The sequence below is a fragment of the Oncorhynchus tshawytscha genome, linkage group LG21 (genome assembly GCF_018296145.1).
Source record: "Oncorhynchus tshawytscha isolate Ot180627B linkage group LG21, Otsh_v2.0, whole genome shotgun sequence".
NCBI classification, from domain to species: Eukaryota; Metazoa; Chordata; class Actinopteri; order Salmoniformes; family Salmonidae; genus Oncorhynchus; species Oncorhynchus tshawytscha.
The window spans coordinates 21,573,896-21,586,066 of record NC_056449.1 but is presented as its reverse complement, the minus strand read 5'-3'; the positions used below and the strand labels follow the sequence as shown (position 1 = coordinate 21,586,066).

The 12,171-nt window shown below is 41.7% G+C and overlaps 1 protein-coding gene across 1 annotated transcript in view; it reads left to right on the top strand.

Moving 5' to 3' along the window:
• The window catches only part of diaph2 (diaphanous-related formin 2), a 689,895-nt gene that overhangs the window by 392,671 nt on the left and 285,053 nt on the right, over positions 1-12,171 (top strand). Inside the window, 2 exon segments of the mRNA XM_024383199.2 lie at positions 1,662-1,763; positions 4,151-4,390. Of these exon segments, the coding sequence (XP_024238967.2) occupies positions 1,662-1,763; positions 4,151-4,390 (342 nt within the window).

Genomic DNA, 12,171 nt, shown 5'->3' with positions numbered 1-12,171 from the left:
GTTTCTGCCTGAAAGGTCAAGAGCAAATAATTAGCTGTCTCTATTTTTGTCTAGAAAGTCCCAAATGGCACTCTATTCCGTATATTGTGCACTACTTTTAACCAGGGCTCATTGGGCAATTTGGGACGCAACCTAGGTGTTTATAATGCACCCCAACCCCGGAACAATTAAAGAAAACACATATTGTTAGTGAGATCTTTGGAATAACACTGACACCATTGGAAGCCCCACCATTAGTACACATCACCATACACTTTTTGGGAGGGAATGTCATGTCTCACATCCCATTCTATGTGCTGTTTCCAAATTGATGTACACTATGATCAACAGCCTTCATTATTGAATTATAATGAGGCTACATAACTGGGCCACACTTCTTTTCTCTAATTGGGAGAACATTCAGTGGCTAATATAGAAGCAACGCACGTTTTAATATAACTGTTGCAGACCACACTAGAACTGACAAACTCCACACTATTTATTTCCAACTTGGTTGGTTTCTAGACTTTTGAATCCATGGGGGAAGGGGAGAGATGTCATCATTAGTGGACAGTAGAGCCAGGCCAGTGACGGCTCATGGCTGTTCCGTTCCAGGGCAGTGGTCAGTGTGTGTGTGTCCTGGCCTGGTCATGTGACAGTGCCAGCCTGCTGTCTAAATTAGGGGAGCTAATGAGGGCACATCTAATCCCACTCTGTCTCCTCCTTTTTGTCCTCCTCTTTTTGTTCCTCCTCTTCCTCATCTTTCTCCTCTTTCTCTTCTTTCTCTTTCATCTTTCCGAGAAGTTGAAAAAAAGGTAGCTATGCTTCATTGAATTTATTCAACTGACCTTTCCATTCATAATTAACATTTAATGGGAAATTAAGATTTTCTCCTCTTCCTCCTGCCCGTCTTTCTCACTGTTTGGACCTGAATGATAATTGTAAAGTTCGACTTTGGCTTTCTGAAAGTCAAATTCTATTTAAAAACTGAAGTTACTCGGTTAATCTTATTTATAAATGGTAAATTGCCATGTTTTCCAAGGAAGATGATGCAAACCGACAAAGTCGAAATGAAAGTCTCCATTAATCGGCAGCGTTATTACGTGTTTGAACTGTGGTTCGCTGGAGCTCTTACTGAAGTTGTTCCCGTTGAGGTAAATAAATGGATACAGCAGCGAGAGCACTAGATTACCTGACCTTTTCCTACTCATCCTCCTACCTGCCGCTTCTCCTCTTTGTAATTCCCATAGAAACAGTTAGCGTGCTAATTCCAAGATAAATGTAGATAATGCAATGTTTGTCATGTCTGTTCCCTGCGGTGACTCTTATCTTGAAAGTACTGAATGTTTGCAAAAATATCTCATAACCATCCACGCTCTGATGATAATGATTCTAGCTTGGTGCTGTGTGGATGTTCCCAGTGCTGGGTCTTGATTCTAGCTTGGTTCTGTAGAGTCTTTTGTCTCCAAGCTGCCTGAGTGTTCTCTCAGGTGCATTTTGGTGTCCCTGCGGAGGCGAGCAGGGGGCAAACTGTACTGACAGGAGCTGTGTGTGTATATGCTTTTTGTGTCCGTAGGTGTCCATGAATCTGTGTCCTTTAAAATGTTTAAATCCTTCTAGACTGTAATGTGATTTTTGGATTCAAATAAAGCATTTAAATGTGTCTCTGTGTGTGTTTACAGAACCTGATAAAGAACCTACCAGAGCAGAAGGAGCTGAGTGCTCTGGCAGAACTGAAGAATGAGTACGAGGACCTATGTGAGCCTGAACAGTTTGGCATTGTGGTGAGTAGGTCTTACAAAATATACCCTGTTTTACACACACTTACCTACATACCTACAGAGGAAAGGTTTTTCAATTGGTTATTGATAAGGATAGATCCCTCTCTCACTCCCCCTCTCTATCTCTCTATCTCACCCTCCTCTCTCCCCCCCTCACTCTCTTCCCACTCTCCCTCTCACCCCCTCTCTCCTTCCCTCGTATTCCAGTGCACCAAACACTACCTATTCTCATAACCACTCCCCTTTCCTCTCTTTCAATTCTGGTCCCTTTCTTTTTGTCACACAGCAAACCCCCACCCTTTCTTTTCTTGCTACTTCACACACCATTATATATCTAGCTCTTCATTAATTAAGGAGGTTAGTGTAGGGCCAAGACAGTAGGGAGGGGACTAGGAAATTAAGAATAGGACCATTGAGAGAGCAATTGGGGAATAGAAAAAGACGGCCTTGAGGCTTTATGCATTATCAGACCTATTCAATGTCTTAAAGAGCAAGAACGTTTCATAACAAGTCCGATATGGTAGCCTGCTCTTTGACTGACAGAAGCCATGATTTTGATAAATAATAAAGTGTGAAACTTGATTTCAATATAGTAGCTTAATTATGTGTCCTTGTGTTGTGAAAGTCACAGTGTCATTCCTGGCCGAAACAAATTCCATATTCTGGCATAAACCGTCAGTATTGCCTAGTGATAGAATCATAGCCTTGGGCTTTGGATTCTCTGTAATAAAGTTAGTGCACTCTACTTCATAGTGAAGTCAGAACAGCTCAATGTTACACTCCAAGCCACTATAAGTGATTTAGTATGGTTGCTTCAAGCGCTAGCTGTAGTTGATGCTGAGGTTATACTTTAGCCTACAGTTGTATTTTTTTCGCTTTCTACAGAGTCATGTAGAAGTGAGTCTATAAAGTGACTTTATTGTTTTATCTTACAATTACTTTTTTATACCACATTGATTTATCCAGAGCACATTATCATAGTACATTCCAGAAAACTTTATACATGTATATTTAGCTATATCTTTACATTTTCTTGTCAGTTTTACTCCTCCAGTTCGTTGTCTGAAAGAGATTATTTTCAGTTAACCTAATGGGTTAAAAATAATATGATAACGTTAAATTGGGGTAGACCTGCAAATCAGTTTGTACCCATTCAGTAAAACTGGGTGGTGTCTATGTACCTGTGGCTCTTTGAGGATGTAATGAAGCAAGTTCCCCAATGATATCTATCGTATAGCAATCGTGGAAATATCATGGAAATCCTGCTGGTGAAGCTACCTCATCAGGACCACCACGACACACAGATGCTTCTGAGGGAAATAAGTCACTTTCACCCGTCACTGCCGCTAGAGCCGCCGCTCCCTCTAGAGCCGCCGCTCCCTCTAGAGCCGCCGCTCCCTTTAGAGCCGCCTCTCCCGCTAGAGCCGCCTCTCCCGCTAGAGCCGCCTCTCCCGCTAGAGCCGCCTCTCCCGCTAGAGCCGCCTCTCCCGCTAGAGCCGCCTCTCCCGCTAGAGCCGCCGCTCCCTCTAGGGACCGCCGCTCCCTCTAGAGCCGCCGCTCCTCTAGAGCCGCCTCTCCCTCTAGAGCCGCCTCTCCCGCTAGAGCCGCCTCTCCCGCTAGAGCCGCCTCTCCCGCTAGAGCCGCCTCTCCCCCTAGAGCCGCCTCTCCCCCTAGAGCCGCCTCTCCCCCTAGAGCCGCCTCTCCCCCTAGAGCCGCCTCTCCCCCTCGAGCCGCCGCTCCCCCTCGAGCCGCCGCTCCCCCTAGAGCCGCCGCTCCCGTTTTAGGCACCGCTCTATATATACTCACAATATGGGGTGGCAGGGTAGCCTAGTGGTTAGAGTGTTGGACTAGTAACAGGAAGGTTGCAAGTTCAAACCCCCGAGCTGGCAAGGTACAAATCTGTTGTTCTGCCCCTGAACAGGCAGTTAACCCACTGTTCCTAGGCCGTCATTGAAAATAAGAATTTGTTCTTAATAACTGACTTGACTAGTTAAATAAAGGTAAAATAAAATTAAAAATAAACTCCCTCTAGAGCCGATTTCATCATATACAGAGAAATCAAATCAAGGGTAAGAGGACCATGACTTTGGTTTGACAACTTCCTCATCAACAAGAATACATTTGAGCTGAAATGAAACATTAGGACCAGGGAAAAACTGCCTCGCAGCGTCGAATTATACGGCAGACTGTGGCATGTTGGTGGAAGTTGTCGCACCGGCACATCTCTCAACTGCTGACTATACAGACATTTGCATTAGAGCTCTGCAATGCCACATTTGCCACACATTAAACAACTTATACATACTTAATTAGGACTTCATAGAGCCTTCATAAACCCTACGTAGGCTCGCTAAACTTTTCAAAACCAAATATTGTCATGTTTGTCCTAGATGAGCTCTGTGAAGCTGCTGCGCTCACGCCTCAACGGAATCCTTTTCAAGCTGACCTTCGAGGAGCAGGTGAACAACATCCGTCCGGACATCATGAATGTGACGTTCGCCTGCGAGGAGGTGAAGAAGAGTGACAGCTTCAGCAAGCTGCTGGAGATGGTGTTGCTGGTGGGCAACTACATGAATGCTGGCTCCCGGAATGCCCAGACCTTTGGCTTCAACATCAGCTTCCTCTGCAAGGTAGTTACTGCAAGGACTGTATGAGTTCATCCTCGCTCTCTGACTGTATCGCTCTCTGACTGTCTCTGATTCTCTCTGACTCTCTCCCTTTCTCTCTCTCTCTCTCACTGTATCTCTCTCTGACTGTCTCATTCTCTCTGACTCTCTCCCTTTCTCTCTCTCTCTCTGATTGTCTCTCTCTTTCCCTCTCTCTCACTCTCTCTGTCTCTCTTGCCCTCTCCCTCTTTCTCTCTCTGACTGTTTCTCTCTCTGACTGTCTCTCACTCTCTATGACCGTCTCTCGCTCTCTGACTCTCTCTCGCTCTCTGACTCTCTCTCTTTGACTCTCTTTCTCGCTCTCCCTCTCGCTTTCTCTCAATTCAATTTCAATTCATTTTCAATTTAAGGGCTTTATAGGCATGGGAAACAAATTATTTATATTGCCAAAGCAAGTGAAATAGATAAACAAAATGTAAATACATTTAAAAAAATATACAGTAAACATTACACTCACAATAGTTCCAAAATAATAAATACATTTCAAATGTCATATTATGTCTATATACAGTGCTGTAATGATGTGCAAATAGTTAAAGTACAAAAGGGAAAATAAATAAAACAAATATATACAGGTTGTATTTACAATGGTGTTTGTTCTTCACTTGTTGCCCTTTTATTGTGGCAACATGTCACAGAATTTTGATGCTGTGGTGTTTCACCCAATAGATATAGGAGTTGATCAAAATTGGATTTCTTTTCAAATTCTTTGTGCGTCTGTGTAATCTGAGGGAAATATGTGTCTCTAATATGGTGCTGCATTTGGCAGGAGGTTAGGAAGTGCAGCTCAGTTTCCACCTCATTTTGTGGGCAGTGTGCACATAGCCTGTCTTCTCTTGAGAGCCAGGTCTGCCTTTGGCTGCCTTTCTCAATACCAAGGCTATGCTCACTGAGCCTGTACATAGACAGCAGAGCCCCGAGACCAGCTTGCTTAGGGGGCTCTTCTCCAGGTTAATTTCTCTGTTTGTGATGGCTTTATTTTAGAAGGTTTGGGAATCACTTCCTTTTAGGTGGTTGTAGAATTGAATGGCTCTTTTCTGAATTGTGATAATTAGCAGGTATTGGCCTAATTATGCTCTGCATGCATGCATTTGGTGTTTTACATTTTTGCAGAATTCTGCATGTGGAGTCTCAATTTTGTGTTTTCCCTATTTTGTAAATTCTTGGTTGGTGAGAAAACCCCAGACCTCACATCCATAAAGGGCAATGGGTTCTATAACTGATTCAAGTATTTTTAGCCATATCCTAATTGGTATGTCGAATTTTATGTTCCTTTTGATGGCATAGAAGACACTTGTTGCCTTGTCTCTCAGATCGTTCATAGCTTTGTGGAAGTTACCTGTAGCGCTCATATTTGGGCCGAGGTACACTACCGTTCAAATGTTTGGGGTTACTTAGATTTCACTTAGATGTCCTTGTTGTTTAAAGAAAGTCACATTATTTTCCATTAAAATAACATCAAATTGATCAGAAATACAGTGTAGACATTGTTAATGTTGTAAATGACTAGCACAGCTGTTATGTTAGCACTGAAAACTGTTGTACTGATTAAAGAAGCAATAAAACTGCCTAGAAGGCCAGCCTCCCAGAGTCACCTCTTCACTGTTGACGTTGAGACTGGTGTTTTGCGGGTACTATTTATTGAAGCTGCCAGTTGAGGACTTGTGCAGTTGAGGACTTGTGAGACGTCTGTTTCTCAAACTAGACACTCTACTGTACTTGTCCTCTTGCTCATTTGTGCACCGAGGCCTCCCACTCGTCTTTCTATTCTGGTTAGAGCCAGTTTGTGCTGTTCTGTGATGGGAGTAGTACACAGCGTTGTACGAGATCTTCAGTTTCTTGGCAATTTTTCGCATGGAAATGTCTTCATTTCTCAGAACAAGAATAGACTCACAAGTTACAGAAGAAAGTCATTTTTGTAACTTTGTTTCTGGCCATTTTGAGCCAGTAATCGAACTCACAAATGCTGATGCTCCAGATACTCAACTTGTCTAAAGACGGACAGTTTTATTGCTTTTTTAGTCAGAACAACAGATCAATTTGATGATATTTTAATGGGCAAAAATTGTGGTTTTCTTTCAAAATCAAGGACATTTCTAAGTGACCCCAAGCTTTTGAACAGTAGTGCATGTATAGTTTTTGTGTGCTCTATGTCAACAGTGTCTAGATGGAATTTGTATTTGTGGTCCTAGCAACTGGACATTTTTTGTAACGCCATTATTTTTGTCTTATTGAGATTTACTGTCAGGGCCCAAGGTCTGGCAGAATCTATGCAGAAGATCTAGGTGCTGCTGTAGGCCCTCCTTGCTTGGGGACGGAAGCACCAGATCATCAGTAGACATTTGACTTCCGATTCTAGTAGGGTGAGGCCGTGTACCTACCCCTTTGCCCTGTGGAAAGAAATGTATGTTGTTTTATTTTGCCAATGTTAATCGCACACCTGTTTTTGGATTGTAATTAGTCATATGTTTTTCACCCAACACTGCTTTCCATCAATTTGTATAGCAGGCCCTCATGCCAAATTGAGTCAAAAGATTTTTGGGGAAATCAACAAAGCATGAGAAGACTTTGCCTTTGTTTTGGTTTGTTTGTCAATTAGTGTGTGCACGGTGAATATGTGCTCTGTGGTACGGTAATTTGGTAAAAAGCCAATTTGACATTTGCTAAGTACATTGTTTTCACAGAGGAAATGTACGAGTCTGCTATTAATGATAATGCTGAGTATTTTCCCAAGGTTGCTGTTGCTTCATATCCCACGATAGTTATTGGGGTCAAATTTGTCTCCACTTTTGTGGATTGGGGTGATCAGTCCTTTGTTACAAATATTGGGGAAGATGCCAGAGTTGAGGATTATGTTAATGACTTTAAGTATAGCCAATTGGAATTTGTGGTCTGTATATTTTATCATTTAATTGAGGATACCATTAACCACATAGGCCTTTTTGGGTTGGAGGGTTTGTATTTTGTCATGTAGTTCATTCAATGCAATTGGAGAGTCCAGTGTCTTCTGGTAGTCTTTAATAGTTGATTCTAAGATTTTTTTTCAATCATGTATATGTTTTTGCTGTTTGTTCTTTGTTATAGAGCCAAAACGATTGGAGAAGTGATTTATCCGCACATCTCCGTTTTGGATAGATAACTCTTTGTGTTGTTGTTTTCAAATTTTCCCAGAAGTGGTTGGATTCTATGGATTCTTCAATTACAGTGAGCTGATTTCTGACGTGCTGTTCCTTCGTTTTCCATAGTGTATTTCTGTATTGTTTTAGTGATTCACCATAGTGAAGGCGTAGGCTCAGGTTTTCTGGGTCTCTATGTTTTTGATTGGACAGGTTTCTCAATTTCTTTCTCAGGTTTTTGCATTCTTCGTCAAACCATTTGTCATTGTTGTTCATTTTCTTAGGTTGTCTGCTTGGCATTTTTAGATTTGATAGGGAAGCTCAGATGTGTATTATACTGTTTAGGTTTTCTACTGCTAATTTTAAACCTTCACTATTACAGTGAAACATTTTGTCCAAGAAATTGTCTAGAAGGGATTGATTTTGTTGTTGACTGTTTGTTTTTTGGTAGATTTCCACACTACTTCCCTTCCATCAATAGTATTTCTTAATATTATTAATTTCCTTTGACTTTGATGCCTCATGATTGAGCATATCTTTGTTCAGGTTGAGTAGGATTTTGATGTGATCTGATAGGGATGTCAGTGGACTGACTGTGAACGCTCTAAGATACATTGGGTTGAGGTCAGTGATAAAGTAGTCTACAGTACTACTGCTAAGAGATGAGCTATAGGTGTACCTACCAAAGGAGTCCACTCAAAGCCTACAATTGACTCTGTACATACCCAGCGTCTGACAGAGCCCTCCACCTCCAAATCAATCCGGCTCCAGAGTACAGGCCTCAGTGTAACACTCATTCCTTCGATGATAAACGCGAATCCGACCATCACCCTGATCAGACAATACCACGACTCGTCAGTGAAGAGCACTTTTGGCCAGTCCTGTCTGGTACAGCGACGTTGGGTTTGTGCCTATAGGCCCGCCTTACAACAGGCCTACAAGCCCCCAGTCCAGCCCCTCTCAGCCTATTGCACACCGTCTGAGCACTGATGGAGGGATTGTGCATTCCTGGTGTAACTTGGGCAGTTGTTGTTGCCATCCTGTACCTGTCCCGCATGTGTGATGTTCGGCTGTACCGATCCTGTGCAGTTGTCGTTACATGTGGTCTGCCACTGCGAGGACAATCAGCTGTCCGTCCTGTCTTCCTGTAGCAATGTCTTAGGCGTCTCACAGTACAGATATTGCCATTTATTGCCCTGGCCACATCTGCAGTCCTCATGCCTCCTTGCAGCATGCCTAAGGCACGTTTATGCAGATGAGCAGGGACCCTGGGCATCTCTCTTTTGGTGTTTTTCAGAGTCAGTAGAAAGGCCTCTTTTAGTGTCCAAAGTTTTCATAACTGTGACCTTAATTGCCTACCGTCTGAAAGCTGTTAGTGTCTTAACGACCGTTCCACAGGTGTAGGTTCATTAATTGTTTATGGTTCATTGAACAATCATGGCAAACAATGTTTAAACCCTTTGCAATGAAGATCTGTGAAGTTATTTGGATTTTACGAATTATCTTTGAAAGACCGGGTCCTGAAAAAGGGACTTTTCTTTTTTTGCTGAGTTTAGGTACCACACATGAGTACATTTTTCTCTGTTGAGATAATGTCCTTATTAAATTCTAGCCAGATGTAAAATGTTCCTGTGTTGACGCATACCCCCTGAGTCTCTTCCCTATTTCACACCTGGTATTTTGGTGGATGGGACTACTTGTAGGATGACAATGTCTGTATTTCCAATTTAATTGATGAAGTCTGGGTTCCTGCTCTTTAGGCAGACCTTGTATATTCCAGGATGAGTAAAAACTTTGTGTTCCATAGTGTTGTGTTTTTTTGTGTGTGATTTAGGCCCGGACCACTCTCTCTCTCTCTTGCTCTCTTGCTTTCTCTGTCTTTCTCTCTGTCTCTGTCTCGCACATTGATGATAGCGTGCATGCCAACATCAGACACTTGCGTTGTGTTTTGTGGTGTGTCCTAGCAATACAGAAGTTTCCCAAATTGCCCTTAGGTAGAGAAACACACTGACACAGAAAATAATTCAGAAGTGATGTCCTCCATCCATTCTCAGATGTGCTACTTAATCAATGTTTGTTTTAATTAAAGACATCCAGTATAGCATTGCAACAGTTGTGAAAGACTCAAACTTCTGGCATGTACGTTTGTTTTGTACCGCACACACAGGTCAATCATAAGACCAAGTTAAACTTAATGAATTATAAACTATGGATTTATGAAATAAGTGATTCATGGTACATTTTATTAAACATTCATTTTATTTGAAATGGTTGACATCCATAATAATAAAACTAGTTTTATAACCATTTTAATCAACTGGTCACATGCTTCTGATCAAACATGTATTTTAACAACACTTTGCCTTTTTGTGGAGGCTAGTAATCATAGCCTGTACTAATAATACATATAGAGGGCCCATAAAGAGTAGTACAATGCAGTACATGTGACTGTTAGCATTGAAAACCCAGCATGTGTCTCAAATGCCACACTAATTCCTACATAGTGCACTACATTTGATCAAAGCCTTATGGGCCCTGGTCAAAAGTAGTGCACTATATACGAAATGCGGTGCCATTCGGGATGCACCCCAGCCTCACGTTGGTCTTCCTGCAGGTTGGGTCCGAATCAGTGTGAAGTGTCTGGTGTGATGAGACCGGCCCTAACCCCATGAGGCTGATTGGCCCATTATTGATGGACAGGGAAGAAAATGTCCACATTCTCAACTCTGGTCAATCAACTAAATGGCCCCTGAGTGGTGGGTCCCAGCTACCTAATGGGCTCATCAAGGAGGTTGTGCAGGGGAAAGGCGAGAGCTGACCCTGTCACCTCCCCAGACTATCCCTTCTGTTCCTGCCAAGACTGAGGGACACGGACATGGAGTCCCCCAGGGGCCTATGCTGGAGCCAGTGCAGCTACCTGAATATTAGCTTTGGTTTAGTGATAAAGGTTGGTTATATGAGTCAGTATAAGGTGTGGGGTGAGGAGAAGGTTAACGCAAGCCATTATTGTGTTGGATGCACTCTACTATGCACCCCCTCACGACGTGAAGGATTTGTTTGATGAATGAAGGGATTGTGTGTATTCCTCTCGTTTCTCAGACGACAGGGTATCAGTTACATGCAACAGTGATTTATGTGTAGACAACATCTTCTGAAGATGGAGAATCCAGCCTGTCTTCGAAAGGAAGTCGTGAGACAATGGACACGCTCGTTTTGTTTTGTTATTGAAACATATTTACAGTGACGTTGGAAACAGCTGTTGTGTAATTACTCATATTCGTTGAACAGTATTTCTGTTGTGTTTTATCACTGACTTACTTAAAATAAAACTCTTCAGACATACCATTACTTTAATTGGTTGCCTATTTTAAGTAACTGTAGGCAGGCTTTTTCCTTCAGCTTATGTTAAACAAAACAGGTTGTCACTTTAATTCATTTGAGTAATTTGAACGTTTGAATTTAAATGGAAATGTCACGCCCCCTGTCCTATAATGAACTTGTGTCCTTGACAAAGGGAACATTATCGAAAATTACCGCTCGTAAAACATCTGGAAGCTTCCAAAGGTAATACCAACGGCAATTATCATAAATGTCATTCACGACGAGATGATACCACAGTTCTATGTGTTTTCATAGAAGATCAGATCAATGGAGAGGAACTTTCTTTATGCTTCCTTGATAATCAGACCTTCCTGAACCTGGTCATCTTCTTGCTTGGGACATTGACATCCAGGGTGTTTTAAGCTTCAGTTAATTGTTATCTAATTGAGAGAAGAAATAATAGAATAAAGAACAAAAAATAGCGTATGACTTCAGCCTGCACTGCTTTGGATTCTTGGCTCCTTGGCTCCTTGTCATCGACTTCTCACAAAAAGCAACTTCTGTGGAGGAGATTTGACATCTTTCAGGAAAGGTAGACTCAGAGGAATGCACACAGAGATTACAGCAACTTCAAATAAAGTGAGGGGGAAAAAATGTGCAGGGAAGCCTTACTGTTCGGTCAGAGCGGCTTTCAAAGCCGTAAGTTAATTAATGCAGGATTTTTCTCTCACCTTTTGGGGACCCAGAATATACATAATTCATCTTAATATATAGGCTATAGAGAGGAGTTAGTGGGAGGGTGCTCTCTGAACAACCATGGCTGATATGTCATTATGGTTTAATTATAAGGAGAGTCCTCTGTATTTTATCATCAATGGTTTATTAAGGGCACTGAATGGAAATAAAACTTCTGATTTTGTTTACATTTAGTTTATTTGATGTTATTATGTTGTTTACCAGTATACTGAGCAAACAGTGATCACTGTTGTTTACCAGTACAATAAGAACATGAATCTGTTGTTTACCAGTACAATGAGAACATGAATCGGTTGTTTACCAGTACAATATGAACACAAATCTGTTGTTTACCAGTACAATAAGAACATGAATCTGTTGTTTACCAGTACAATGAGAACATTAATCTGTGTTGTTTACCAGTACAACAAGAACATTAATCTATGTTGTTTACCAGTACAATGAGAACATTAATCTATGTTGTTTACCAGTGCAATGACAACATTAATCTATGTTGTTTACCAGTACAATGACAACATTAATCTTTGTTGTTTACCAGTACAATGACACCAC